This window comes from Drosophila serrata, unplaced genomic scaffold (genome assembly GCF_035046125.1).
Source record: "Drosophila serrata isolate PLE 108 unplaced genomic scaffold, ASM3504612v1 contig_272, whole genome shotgun sequence".
NCBI classification, from domain to species: domain Eukaryota; kingdom Metazoa; phylum Arthropoda; class Insecta; order Diptera; family Drosophilidae; genus Drosophila; species Drosophila serrata.
In genome coordinates, this window is record NW_028257170.1 from 10428696 (window position 1) to 10443770 (window position 15075).

A 15075-nucleotide genomic window follows, 5' to 3' on the forward strand; every position below is an offset into this window, starting at 1 on the left:
TGCCTTATAAAAATTTACAATACAAAATAATATTAGTTAATAATCAACTTAAAATTAACTTATTAGCCACTGCACTATTCCAGGGCTTATTGTTCTTAACAAGGATTCCACCATGATGGATTCGATATCGAATACCCTTCATTCTTATATCGATAGTTCAAATACTTGTCAGTTTTTCGTAAAACCAACAGTGTGTTGTGTTTTTGTTTAACTTTCTTTTATGTTATTAAATATTTGCAAATTGAACAGTCTCAAATAAAAATTTTAAGAAATATTCCAAGTACCATCGCTAGGGCCGACAGACAATCGATCCCATCGCTATTATCGATAGTGGCATCGATTTATTGAGCCGACGGACGGCAAGTTTTCCCTGATATTTGTTGCGAATTACAATTACTAAAATCGATCGCAGATTTTTCCCGTGTCCGAAATCGAAAGTGAAAGTGGCACAAAATGTAAAAACCCAAGGATTACTAGATTAATAATTATGAAATAATAAAAATAAAACGCAGAAAGCCGAAAAACGCAATGCAAAAGTGAGAGGGTCTACGTGTGTGCGTGTGTGTGGTACTGCATAAAAGAAGAGCTGCAACAAATTAATATAAATAACAGTGCCAAGTGCCGTTGGATTGCAAATTGTTTTCGCGCAAAGTGGCAAATTGCGTCTGAGCCGTGTTTAAACATTTCCGTTGCAGCTTAATAGTTTTTAATTGCCTCACAGCGGTCGCTGCCCCGGCGCTGTGTGTGTGTATGTGTGTGTGACAGTTGAGTGTGAAAAAGGAAGAGGAGGAGGATAAGGATGCAGGAGGGACTGGGCAATAGAAAGAATATGCAACAACTGTGCGAAATCGGTTATCTGTGGCATTCATTTTATTTGTGCGTTGTATTTTTCAGCTATTTCAAAATCTGATGTGTACACACACATTACTGCCCAGAAACAGAGAAACGGGGCGAAAAGAAAACTACGAAAGTGGTTGCTCTGCCATGTAGGTGTTGCGCGCTGCGTGACTGTGTGAGTGTGTGTGAGTCGAGTCGAGACGAGTGTGAGAGGAATGCTGGCCGCCAGTGTATGTGTGCAGTGTTGTATAGTGCATAAATTATGGAATTCAGTTTTGGTTTTTTCGTTCAGCCTATCTTTGAGTTCGAGTTTGGGTTTCAGATTTTTCCCTTAATCGATCTGCTCTCTCTATCTCACCCAAAAGGTTGTGCATCCCCAAGAGATGCACAAAGAGAGAGAGAGAGCGAGCGCAAGCTAGAGGGAAAGAAATAAACAGACGCCGCCAAGCACACACACTGATGCAGCGGTAAAACTTGTTTTCTCCCTCTCTCTCTGTGCAAAAAGAGCAAAAGCCGCTATTCGGCCGCCGCCGCCGCTACTCGCTCTCTGTCTCTCTCTCGCGCTTGCTCGCTACTCGCCGCCGCCGCGAGTACAACTGCAAACGCACATACAGATCTATATGTAGCGACGACGATATAGCTGTTTCAAAGCTAGGCGAGCAAAATTTCCATTGTGTGTGGCGGCCAGCGTTCGCAGTCGGTTCGAAAATTTCTGACTCGTCATTCGCGCTGTGTGTGCTGTGCGAAAAAAATAATAAATAATAAGAGCCTGAGTAATAAATTATAAATAATAATTAAATTCGGATTCCTGTTAGGAGAAATGAGTGATCAGCAATGCTCTGAGCGGTTTTGTGTGCGCGGTGATGTGTCTGCCTGTGCCTGTGTGTAACGTCGCCGTCGTGTGTTTCAAAAAACCTCATTACTCATCTCCTTTTGCGCTCTAAAATAAATTAAATAAATTATTTCATTGATATTTATTGTCTGCATTCAAAGTAAAACGATTGGCTGTAGAAAAATGGAATTTCGCTGAAATAACCGAAAAACTCTTACCTATTTTATTTTTTGTCTACATCAACGATTAACGAAAAATCCAACGACTTTCATCGTCGCTGGCTCAGTGTGTGTGTTTCTAGAAGATGTGAGTGGCTGTGAGTGTGTGTGTATATACACTCGCTGCCTGCTATTGAAAAAAGTCAATTTCTGAGTCGCGCTCTCTCTCACGCGCTCTCTTTTGCATGAATGAAACAGCGAATGAACGAACGAACCCTTGTAATTATATGGTTAAGCGTGTGTGTGTGTTTGAGTGAGAAAAGCAGCCAACAGTAGCAACAAATAAGCTGAAAAGCAGCAGCCCAAATCACAAAAAAATAAAAATAAAACAATAAGAAAACTACCTAGAAAATCGCGGAAAATTTTGTGTGTCTTCAACCGGAGTTAAACGCAGTTATTTTACTATTAACAAAAGGAAAAGTGCGAGAGCCCAATGTAATCTAATAAAAAGTTTTATCTTCCAGCAACAACAACCAACAACATGAATAATTCAACAGTATGTGTGTTTCATTGCCAAAGCAACGTTTACATTTAAACGAGAGATCAAAAATAAATACAAAAAGTCCTTAAGTAAATAAATAAATAAATACAAATTCTGTCAAAGCAAATCAAAACCAAACACCAATAGTAAATTACAAACAAATTCAACAACAAAATCATAAAGCAAAGAAACGAGAAGGTGGAGGAGGAGGAGGAGAAAGAGGCAGAAGCACAGTTTGTGTATCCGTGTGTGTCGTTCTCTCGCTCTCTCTCTGTCGCGTGCGTTCGTTCGTGTTTGTGTGCATGTGTGTGTGCAGCCGAATCAATAAAACGGAAATAAAATAAATAAGAAAATCAACAGCAAATGTGCAAAATACTAGAGAATATCACAAATCCCTAACAACAGCAGCAACAATACCTAAATAATACGAATAATAATAATAGTTGAGAAAATGAGGTGCTGCTGTTGTGCGAAGAAAACAAGCCAAGAACTATGACGCATCAAAATCATCAGACAAACGGCGCAAGTTTGGAGGATTGCCACACAAACTTTTATGCCTTGGTAAGTTGCATTGTTTTTTGTTTTTACTCGTTTTCAGGGTTTTTTTTTTTCTTATGGCGTTGTTCCTAGAAGATCTAGGTCAGTGAGGATGCTAAGGGGGGCGGTTGTGGCAACTGCGACTGCGGGGGTGTGTCACCCACACGGCGCGTAACTGTAAACCACCGATCATGGGATCACGGCATCTCACGTCTCTTTCTCTCTCTCTCTCTCTCATTGTCTTTATTAATCGCAGTCTCCTTCTTAATAGTCCTCTCATTCTCATTCTCCTTTCTCCGTGTCGCTCTCATCGATTGGCAAAAGACGCCGGTCGGTCAGTGCCAGCTGTTTATCGTTATCGCTTCTGATGTTTTGCAAAAAAGACTGAATTTCTTTTCAACAATTATCTATAAACTATATTTTAAATACTATTAATGGAAAAACATTACAAATAAACAAACAAACAAAAGGCTACTTTAGATATAACGGTTTAATATTGTAGTTTATGGAACTATGGGTTGATTTGATTCTTCAAATTACTTTTCTTCCAAAAGTCTTAAAAGTCACTAAGTTGCCCCATTTTTATTTTTCCTAGATTTAATAATGAACTTTTTTAGTGCGTCTACTTTAATATACTCATGTTGCGTTTTTTATTAATTTGTATTGTTTAATATTTTTTTGATCATTGTCAAAAATAATTTTAATTTAAAAGGATCGTGGTTAACTCCACTTTATTACACCTTTTTATCTTTAATTTATGGGATAACAATGGTTGCGTTCAGCAGAACTATATTACGAAATCCATGAGTGATAATATTGCTAACACAACGAATGACAGGTACTCTTTCTGGTTAGAACAGTTTTGTACTTCTTAAAAGTATCTTTTTATCGTGATGACTAATAAATCTTACTAACAAAGGGACTTTCGTTTTCCAGCAAGTGCACTATAATTTCTTGAGATTAAGGAGTTCTTTAACTAAAAGCGAAAAATCTCTGTAAACGTTGTAATAAATATTTGTTTTTAATAAAAGTCCCGTTGATAGAAATATAACAATAGAATCTATAATTTCCATAGAATTATAAAATAGTTCTATTAGTTCAAAATGCTGTGAATAAAATTTATGTACATCTTTTCAAGAAATCGACTCGGAATCCATTGAGAATTGTAAATGAAAGTGGCGACTTCCAGTAGTTCAGTTAAACGGTTGTCTTTGTGGCAACTTGGCGGTTGTTGCTCTGTGACTTTCTGACTTTGTTACTTTGTGACTGCGATTGCGACTCGCTGACGGTGACGGTGACTGTGACTGTGTGACTTTGTGGCCCATAACAGGTTCTCCACCTCTCCAGAAGAAGAAGAGTGGAGGAAAGTGGAAAGATGCGAAGACTACAACTAGTTTGTTGGCCCCACTAGTGTTGCTGCTATTGCTATTGTCTCTCCTCTTTGGCATATTTCTTTAATGAATCTCACGGTGGATAGAGGAAGGTGGTGGTCGGGAAAGATAAATAGGAGGTGAAAGAAGACACAGAAGCCAAAAACCGAAAAAAGCGGAACGCCGAGGAAAAGCCGAAAGAAATAGGCAAAGAAGAGGCAGCAATGACGACGACGACAGTGCGTACGAGTCAACGTGCTCCCCTCTTTCTCAGTGCCTTTTACACTCTCTGTGCTCCCCACACTCGCTCTTCCCACAACTCTCTTCTGGAGTTTAGAGCGGCTAAAGTGGGTGAAGAGGGAGAGAGACGTGAAACAGAGGCCGCGACGCCAAAGAAACGCGACGACAACGAAATAACGAAACAATAACAAACGCGCCAAACTTTCTCCGAGAGAACGAGAGCCGTCAGAGCGAGATAGCTACTACAGGGTTGGAGGGGGGCAAGAGGAAGAAATAAGAGAGAGAGAGAGAGCACGCAGCAGAACAGTTTGAACTTGAGAGGCACGCGCGCGTGAACAAACACAAGCAAAAAGCATGTCGGAATGATAACAGAAAAGAGTGTGGAAACACGCTCCCCTCTCTGCCGCACTCTTTCTGAAGGATTGCAAAAAAACGAGCGAGAGCGAGATGCAGATAGACAGTGGGCAGATAAAAGATAGAAAAAGCAACCTACGAGATAGCTCGCCCAAAAATAAAAGCCAAAACGAAATTAAGTGAACGAAGAAAAAGCAGCGAGACAAATGAGAGCGAAAATGAAAACACAGAAAAATTGGCAATAACAAAAGAAACAACAAATAAATAAAACACATTGAAATCGCAGAGAGACAGCGGAAGAATGTGGAACATTTTTGTCGTCAAGATAGAGACACAGAGCGAGATAGCACGACAGACGGCCGGTTTGGGGGAATACCTTTGGGTGCGATTGTGTGCGTGCGTGTGTCTCGGCTGTATGGGTGTAAGGTGCAGTTATTTATTTTGGCTCCATCTCGCTTCAGCCCATTGATCGGGCATACGGATACTGCTTGCCACCGCCACACGCAAACAAGCAGTTCCAGTTACAGCAACTTGTTTTTTTTAGTTGTAGTATCTTTGTTTATCGATAATTAGATAAAGAACATAAATAAGAAAAATTTCAGTAATAAATAGAGTAGTACGGATTTAATTTTATTGTTGCAAAAATAATGAAGAAAAAGTAAAACCAAAACGTGTAATGCAACATATCTTAAAATTAAAAATTTCAATAAAACATTTATTTTGTCAACATTTATAAAAACTCGTATAGAAGCAAAATGAAGTATAATTAATAATCCCAAAATTGTTATTAAGTCTCTCATAAAATCTTTTAAGCTTATGTTAATCAATTCATGGAATTTTCAATAATATGTTTAATCGGATTATTTTATTAAAACTTGTGATTAACCAATAAATATGAGTAATAATTAGAATTTGTTTGCGGTGTGACGAAATTTTAATTCACGATAATGACGATATCCATATATTATTTTTTGACTTAAAGTAAAGAAATGCCTAAAGCTATTTCACAAAAATTAATAGGGATATATTTTACTTTGAATGTTTAGAGTTTAAACACTTTAATATGATTTATTTGGGTATTATTTTTTAAGGAATTTATGCGGTTTAACCTTATTTATAATGAGAAAGTTTGAATCGTTTGCTTTTCTGTTATCTCTAGATTGGTTTTGGTGTAATTATTATCGTTAGGCCATGTTTTGGTTTGCGGTTTGGTTTGTATTTAATCGCGTTACTCTTGTTTAAACCATTTTTAAATGCTACCTAATATTAATATGACCTACGGCTTTCTAAGCTTCGTTTTGAAAAGTAATGCATTTTTGTCTCAGCTAACAGAGGGAAGAATATATTGGAATTTCAAGTTGAAACCAATTGAAAATATGCATTGTTCAATATAAAAATATTAGCGGAATTGTGTATAAGCTTATGTTTTGGCCAACAAATCCAGTAGGTATTCAACGGAAGCCGCCAATGACGACCCCAAACAGCAAAAAAGCTAAAAGACTAAAAAGCCAAAGAGCCCAGTTAGTCAGTCAGTCTTCTTTTTTTCTCTTTTTGCTGCCTTTTTCTTCTTGTTTTTCTTGTCTGGCTCCACTGCAGCTCCCTCGTTTTCTTCTCTTCTCCCGTATTCTTCTTCTCTTTTCCCCCACTTTGGGCTTTTGTTTTGAGTTGCGGCGGCAGAGGAAAATTTTTCGAGCTTCGCTTTGGTCGTTTTTATGCTTTGCTACGTGTTGTTGCTTTTATTATTTATGTTAATGTTGTTGTAGCTGCCAAGTGCAGTGAGGAATGTGTGTTACATGTGTATGGAGTGTGCGAGAGTGTGTGTTGTGGGGCATTTCGCAACACTGCTGAATTAGTGGGCAACAATTCAAGATGATTATCTTTTTCTTTCTTTTTTTAAACAAATTACCTTTTAGTTTCTTTAATCAGTTGAAAATAAAAAAAGATATTAAAGGATGCAGAAAAAGATTTGTTGTTAAATTTACATTTAAACGAATACAATTCTTTAAACTTATTTAATTTATTGCAATAATTTTTACTATTAATCTTAAAAAAATTGTTCTTAAATGGTATTCAACAGAGCGGAAATAGAAATTAAAATCAATTGTATTTTTAACCCTGAAATGATTTATTGAAATACTTTTGCAAAATCGGAAATTACTAATGCAATCTAATGTCAACGTTAGATTTCTGTTTACTCTTCAAACTGATAAACACTTAACTATTAAAATGTAAACATCAGTGAGTCAGAAAGTGATGTAGAGTTTATTTTAATTTTATAATGCAAGCCTGGCAACTGCATCTTTAAGATTTCACAATTTATTGCGAATTATTATTATGAAATGGAATGTATTCAAATGTATTTGTTACTAATTTCAGAAGGCTTAACGATTATTCTATTATCTATTAAACAAATGAATCTTCTTTACATATAGTTTCAGATTTAAAATTAAAAAGTAAAAGTAGAACTAAAACAATAGAATTAATACGTATAGATGATCATTTTAATTTTGTAGATCTTGAGAAAACAAACCTAAAACAATAGGAGAACCTGCTTTCTATGATTTAAAGTGCCACATTTTTCAAGATTTTTGTTCTAGACAGCTGCAATAACAATTCTTAATTCGAGAGACTTTGCTACTCGCAGTACGTCACTTAAACTCAGATCTTGTGTTGACATTACAGTTTTCGTCATGGCGGGGTAAACAAATGATAGGACAACACTATTCTATAGATAAAGACGTCGGTGGCGCTGGTTATCAGTGGGGGGAATATTACCAAACCTATTTGGCATTATGTATACAACAATTTGCCTGGCTTTCAATTACGTATCAAGTGATTAACTTACGTCTTTTCATTGCAGACTGATTTATGTGGAATAAAGTGGCGAAAGTTCGTTAACGGGGAGCGACCAAACGCGTCTAGTGACCCATTGGCGGACCCGATCCTGCGCTCCTACTCGCGATGCATCCAGGCGGACATGCTCTGCGTGTGGCGGCGGGTGCAGTCCATCAAGACGGACAACGCCGACCAGAATGCCTTAACCTTCGAGATCACCACCTCGACCAAGGTCCACCCGCCCCTTTCCCTGGCCGCCTCCAAGGAGCTATGGATCTTCTGGTACGGCGAGGAGCCCGATCTCAGTGAGCTCGTCGATGCCGAACTGCTACGTGTTGCGGGTAAGTGATTTCTACGCACAACTATAAGATAATCTCCATGAAACTATCCCTAAATGCAATGATCTTAATATTTTTTTTTTATGGAAATCAACTAATTTTATTTAAAATAATCAGAATCACAAAATATCTTAAAGGTTTTTATATGAATCATTATTACATTTTGATTTTTTAATGTTAATGTCCAATAGCTTGTTTTCCTGTAGTTTCCTCTTAAAGGATCAGATTAGAATAAATAGAATTTGGGTTTATAAACAATACAGGTTTTAGCTTTGTTTACCAAAAATGCATTTTCAAATATCAGATTTTAGAAGTTCATCTTTACATATTTTTTTATTTGTTGTTGCTTGATCCCTTTTAAAATCGGTTCTATAATATATGGAAGACAGGCCTACATCACTTAATGTTAAATAATTTTTTGCATTATCTATAGGCTATTAAAAGTAAAACTAGATTATAAATAACTATGAGAAGAATCGATTTAATTAATACCTATACCCTAGCAGGGTATTATTATATTAGTCAGAAGATTGTAACGCTGTTAGGAATTAATTTCCTATCCTATAAATAATATATATTCATGATCAGCATTACCACCCGTCTTTATAGTCTCTTCAGGGGGGAAAAATGGTCAATATTTTTTTAACATTTATTGAGTTACATGGTTAAAATTGGTAAAAATGTATACAAATATATGAAAATTAATTAATTAATTGAGTATGCAAATGTCTTATCATAATAAAAACTAACATGGGAAAACTTTTTGAAGTTTGGCTTTGATTTTTCGAAAAATTTCTCATCTTCAAATATCGATAATTATCGATTCAAATATTGCGAATATATTTCCGATTTGATCCTTTAATTTAATTGGAACCTGCAAAACCTGGGCTACCCGAAGTTAATTTCCTTTCTTGTTTTAAAATAAAATAAGAGCATAAGAAACTAGGAGAACAATCGATCTAATTAATCATTTTCTTTTAAATGATATATTAAAATACAATATTAAAGATCGATTGTAATAACTTATCTCCCTTCTCATTCCCTCTAACGCACACACACACATATAACAACCACGTACACACAGACACTTACGGTGATGAATTTAATAAAGCTTCAAGGCCGCATCCATCGCATGCAATGCAACAAAAACCAAAACAGCAACAACATTTTCGCCATCTCTTTGACGCATTTGTGTAGGTGTATTCGCGCGCGTCTCTTTGAGAGTGTGTGTGTGTGTGTGCTTGTGTTGATGTGTGAGAAAAGTCAAAACAACGGTGACACACAAACAAACAAACAAACAAACAGAGAAACACGCGAAATATATTTCGATAGCCGCTGATGATTATTATTATTATTATTGCTCTCGTTCTGCATTCTCATCTCTCTTACTCTCTCTCCCTCTCTGAATTTGCCTTTGGCGTCACTCAACTCACATGGCGTCGTTTTGATCTGTCAGCAACAGAAAACACACAACAAAAATTATAAGAAAAACAGGGGCAAATAAGCAAAGAAGAAAAACAGCAAAAACGTCAATCGTAGGCGGCCTTCCTCCCACTCCTCTCTCACTCCCACTCGCTCAAAAATAGTGAGGAGGAAGCAGCGCAAAAAACGTCACCTGTCATTTGCAATGTTTTTCGTTCTCTCCCTCACTCGCTCGCTCGCTCTCATGCTCTCTCGCGTTCTTGTTCTCTCTTTCTCTGCCTGTGTAATTATGCAAACGGAGAAGAAGGGTGCTTGCCATCTCTCTTGCTCTTCCGAGGGTTGTTCGATACACACGACGCCTGGCCTTCGGTAGCAGCAGGCAGCAGGCAGCAGCAGCAGCAGCTCTCTCTTTCCACCGCCTGCGGCCCGCTTCCATTGCCGCTGCCAGCGGCAGTCACTCCTTCTCTTTCTCCTTATCAGCCACTGCTTGTGGCCACTATTTATTCAATATTTTTGTTATTGCCCCATTATCTCTGACCACCAACTACGTACATTGTAGAATTCGAAATTGAATTTAAATTTCGGTGGCAAATTCCACTGGCTAACGCATAATGCCCAAACAATATATTACCCAGTGTTGCCAGGTTTGGAAGCACTTAAATTAGCTAGAAAAAGTAAGCTTACAAAAAGCTGTATATGCTGGAAAACAAGCCAAAAAATTGGTTTTCAGATATAAAACTTTTCTTTAAAAAATTGGTTTAGTATCGAATACATTGCCGATATTTTTAGTAATTCAGTCGTATTGGTAATCTCCTAATTATACAATTTAAAGTATTTCAAGCTATAAGCTAGACGCTAATTTAATAAGCTTTTAAATATTTATACATGCTAGATCTAGCCTGAAATAAGCTAAACTAGCAACGTAGCGTAACGGCGTAATGTCTTTGACGAGATTTAGGAATTGGTCAATAAATATCTTTTAGATAAGCCTTTTAACAGTAATTCCTTCGTTTGCATTCTTTAAAAGTATCTTTTAAAAAAGAATCCAAATATTCCAATTTATTTCATGTGTGTTAAGATGCCGTTTGCAATTTACGTGTATTTTGAAGGGCTCTGTGAGATACGCGATACGGAAGTCCGCCTGTATTTGCATTTGTATTTGTATCTGTATCTTTCGTTATCTGCCTACGTCATTGTGGCCTGTGGCCGGTGACTTTACAGTTAGCATTTACTGGCTGTTTGCATTAACGTTTTTTTCTGTTTTTTTTTTAGGCGCGCACTTTTGTGCCGTTTGGAGTTGAGAGTTGAATGCACGTAGCTCGATTTTGTTTCGTTTTTATTTTATTTTTTTTATCATATATTTCTGTCTCTGTCCCGCATGCACACAGCCTTGTTTTTGTTTTTTAATGACAAGGACATTGACTAATTGCATTGACATTACTTTGTCTCCCGTTTGTGCGAATGTTCGTTTCTTTTTATAGCCTTTTTGGCCATAAACAACAAACTCGCGCAAAAAAAAAAACAAACACAAAAAACTGTCTCTCATCGTGTGTGCGTGCATGTGAATGAAATTCAGAACGAAAAAAGAGAGCGGTGTGTGACAAGAGAGTGAGAGACGAAGAGAGTGAATTGTTTTTGCTTGTTTTTGTTACTGTGGGCTGCTGTCGCTGTGTTTCTCGCATTTTCTGATTTTCTGCTGGTGAAAACGGCAACGCCGCAAATCTCAGTCAGCCTGAACAGTGGAATAGAAACTAGGTAATGGTGTACAAATAATTATATATTATTTTATTTTATTTTTTTCTTAATATTTTAAAAGTGGGGTAATGAATATTGGGCTTATTCTTAAATCTATCGGAGTTTAGAGAAAAAACTTTGGGACGACTTGCGTTCAAGGCCTGGATTTTCGTAATTTAACTTATTGAACTAAACTTTCCTTCTTATTTGTTTATTAAAACTCATTGCCAGATTATGGATACAGATAAGTTTTCTTTTTTGATTATTTCCCCTTCGTATACGCTACTAAATAGGCAATCCTTTTTGTGAACTACTGCCAGGTATTTTATGGTTGAAAATAAAGAGTGATTTAATTAAACTTGCACGTTTTCTGAAATGTTAAACGTCGATTGGGGGAACATGTAAAGTCTTCTTTGATGTAAATATTTTTGGGCCAATTTTTCGGAGGGGCGCCGACGTCATCGACAAAAGACAGGGCGACACGCCTACGCCGACGGAGAAACACCAGCGAGAATAGTTAGTAGTGCGATATATTCTGGAATTGCCCCCTTAACACCCCTCCTCCCATCACTACTTCGCCCCACACGCTACTTGTTGTCATTGTACCTAATGTTTGTTGTTGTATTTGCGATGCCATACGATTTTTACCTTAAACAGCTGTCACTCGTCTGCGTGTGAGTGTGCCCCTGCGTGTTGGTGTTTGTGTGCTCCAGAATTGGAGCCAATAATTACGTGCTGCTGCTGCTCTCTCTCTTTCTAACTCTCTTTTGTTCTCTTGGTGGATTTTGGCGCTCTTCTGCATCAGCTCTCTCGGTCTCTGAATGAGCTTGGAACTGGTTTGCAAGCTTAAGCTTAATTACAATGCGCTTTCTTGCTCATTCTGTTGTTTTTGTTGCCTTTTGCATTCGTGTTTTTTACCTGCTTTTGGTTTGGGCTTTGTTTTTGCGCTTACTAAACAATTTGCAGTGTGTGTGTGTGTGTGTGTGTGTGCGAGCAAGATTATTGACCTTGATTAAAACATTTGTTGCTGACTGACGTGCTGGCTGGGCTTGCCTGCTTGCTAGCTAGGCAACGATTTTTTATTATTTGTGGCACGCAAATGCAAAAATTGTGGCATTTGGCTCTCTTAATTATACGTTACAGTTACCGTTACAGTTGTTGTGAAATTCTCACACACTCAAAGAGTGCGGGTAGAGCGAGCGGGAGATCTGCTTTGTTAGCAAAATGTTAACCTAAAATAGCATTATTTTTTTAGAGAGATTGTGAGAGAGAGAGAGAGAGAGCGCCGTGAGCGAGTGCACGCCTAGCGGCACTTTTTTTTCTCCCAAACAACCACTCTCCATCTCTTAAACACTCGCTGGTTTCATGAAACCCAGAGAGAGAGAGAGAGAGCGAGAGGTGTTCACTCTCAGCAGCAGCAACATGTGCACAAACCACACGTGCTAAAAAAATACACCCACACAGACAGTTTGCGTGCGTGTGTGTTTGTGGAATTTGCATTGAGCAGCCGCCGCCGTCGATTCCGATTCCCTTATGCCCTTCTTTTCGATTCCGATTCCGATTCCTGTTCCGAAGCTTTGAAGCTACGATTGTGGTACGCAAAGGGAAGGAGGAAAAGACGGATGGCAGCAGCTGTGGCGGTGAAATCGAGAATCGAGAATTTGGATAATGTCAAGAAATGTTTGGACAAATTTTAGATGGAACCCGACATCAAGGACATCGACATAATTCCATAGAAAACAAAATCGAAACATTCAAAACAGTTATGGGAAAATGGGTTTTCGAATAAAATGTTAATGAAAATATTGAAAGAATATGCATTTTATAAAGGCAATTTAGAAGTCTGGGAGCCGCATCGAATGGCAGGATATGTGTGTTTGGTTTGGCTTTCAAGTCAAGTATCCCTCTACATTTTTTGTTTGTCGTCCCGTCCCGTTTTGTTTCCTTTCGGCTCGGCGCTTTTGTTGTCTTTCTGCTTGCAAAGAGAGCAAGCGGCGAAGCTGCATTTGTTTTATTTTTTATTTCCCGATGTTTGGTGTTGTTGGCTTTGTTTTTGTGTTTGCTTTTGGTGGCCTACCCTTGCGGGCTTTTTTCGCGAGCTTTGAACTTTAGATATGTATGTGAGTGTATGACCTCAGCGGTGAAGAGAAAACGGCAAAGAGCCGGCTTACAGGATGTGAAATGAGATGAGATGGAAATGAGATGGAGGGAAAGATAATAGTGGAGAGAGAAGAGAAAGAAGAGAGGCCGACTCTCTCACGCACACTCACACTAGCATAATCGTACATTGCCCTTTGGTTCGAGTGTGCGTGAGTTTTAAGCGTCTTTGTACAACAACAAAAAAATAAATAAATATACGGTACGCTGATCTCATTGAAAAAAGAAAAAAAATAAAGAAAACATACAAAGCAGTGACCAGTAAAACAACAACAATTACAAGCATTGCATTGCATTGTCTTTCTCTTTGTTTTTTCTTTGCCTTGTCCATTTATCAAGTTGTTTACCTTTACGTAATTATATTTGCAACATTTGCTTTGCTTTGCTGCTGCTGAGCGTAAAAAAACAACGGAGAAGCAGTGCGAAGGGAAATGAAAGCAGTGCAGTCCGTGTTGTAAATGCGTGAGAATTTTGGGAGAAAGGGAAAGAGATGGGCTGATGGAGAGGTGTGTGTGTATATTTGTGAGCAAGCGTGTGTGTTCGGTGGATGCTTGGAATTTTCCAAAAATTTCTAGACTGTCCTTTTCTTTTTTCTTTCACAAATCTCTGCGCTCTCAGATATGCCTCTCAATCTCTCACTCGCTGCCCCATTGTTGTTGTTGTTGTCTTTGTGGTGTTTTTGTTTCAAGTGCTTGCACTTCCGCTTTTGGGATTCTCCTTTTCCTTCGTCTGCTTCATTTTCCCGGTTTTCGTTTTCTTTTCACGTTTCTTGGTCTTTAAATGCATTTACATATTCCGCTCTACACACTTTTATAGATGTATCTTTTTCTTTAGTGCTTCTTCCAATCATAATTCTCCTTTCTTGCTCAAAGTTTGTCGTTAAAAAAAGTCAAAAGCGCATAAAAACAAAACAATAACAAAAATAAATTGACTCAAAACGGTTGATTTTTGGTTGTAGGCGTGTGCATGTCGTTGGTGGATACGAGAGGGAAAATAGGGGAGAAGATGGGAAAGCAGAAATTGGAGGGAGGGGAACGAGACAGAGAGAGTGGGAGGATGATTGTTTTGCGTTGTAGACGTCTCTTTTTCTTCGTGGTTTCTCCCTGATGTTTTCGATCCCGTTTTCGTGTTGTTTCCATTTGTTTTTGTTTGGTTATTTTCCACTTTCCACTCTTAATACATTTTTTGTAAGATTTCCAAAATGCTCTTTTGGATCGTGACAAAAACATTGTTATTGTTTTGTTTTTCCTTTTTGTATTTTGATAATATCAAAATATTTACATAGAATAACTAAATTCGATTCAATATTTATTCGAGAAATACTTCGGAATCGTAAGGAATCTAGGCAATAAGTGTGTTTAGGGTCTTTCCAAGTAAAAATGATAAAAAAAAGGATCATCATACCAACTTTAGAGTCTTTTTTAAGTCTTTATTTATAAAACAAGTTTATTAATTATAATTTTTATTTCTATTTTAGCTAACCAATCGCTTTGGAATGGCACCTGGAAAGGAGCTCTCACCTATGAGTGCCGATCGCTGCTCTTCAAGGCGCTACACAATCTTATGGAGAGGTAATATTAAACAATATATTCCGAATTGTACACAATAATAATAAATACCTTATATAATTACTCAGGTTCGTCCTCACCAAGGATATTGTGCGCTTTGGAAAATGGTTTGTGCAGCCTTGCACCTCCAGCGATCGTCTTTTTGGACGCAG

The 15075-nt window shown here is 37.7% G+C and overlaps 1 protein-coding gene and 1 long non-coding RNA gene across 6 annotated transcripts in view; one reads left to right on the plus strand and one right to left on the minus strand.

The window, feature by feature from the left end:
* The first annotated feature begins 194 nt into the window (after positions 1-194).
* skd (mediator complex subunit skuld) overlaps positions 195-15075 on the plus strand; it is a 30381-nt gene continuing 15500 nt past the window's right edge. For 2 of the 5 annotated variants that reach the window (XM_020960888.2, XM_020960890.2), the window contains exons 1-5: positions 195-455; positions 2352-2929; positions 7730-8045; positions 14833-14926; positions 14992-15075. In XM_020960888.2, coding sequence (XP_020816547.2) covers positions 2861-2929; positions 7730-8045; positions 14833-14926; positions 14992-15075 — 563 coding nt within the window. In that variant the 5' untranslated portion in view covers positions 195-455; positions 2352-2860. Of the gene's footprint in view, positions 537-1375; positions 1611-2338; positions 2930-7729; positions 8046-14832; positions 14927-14991 lie in introns of those variants that run through there. The other 3 variants (XM_086833689.1, XM_086833690.1, XM_020960889.2) reach the window with 3 other exon arrangements.
* LOC147643558 (uncharacterized) lies at positions 1698-1975 on the minus strand. Its single transcript, XR_015271907.1, has 2 exons — positions 1888-1975; positions 1698-1777 (listed from the first exon to the last, which is right to left on the minus strand). It is a non-coding gene; the product is annotated as an uncharacterized LOC147643558 (long non-coding RNA).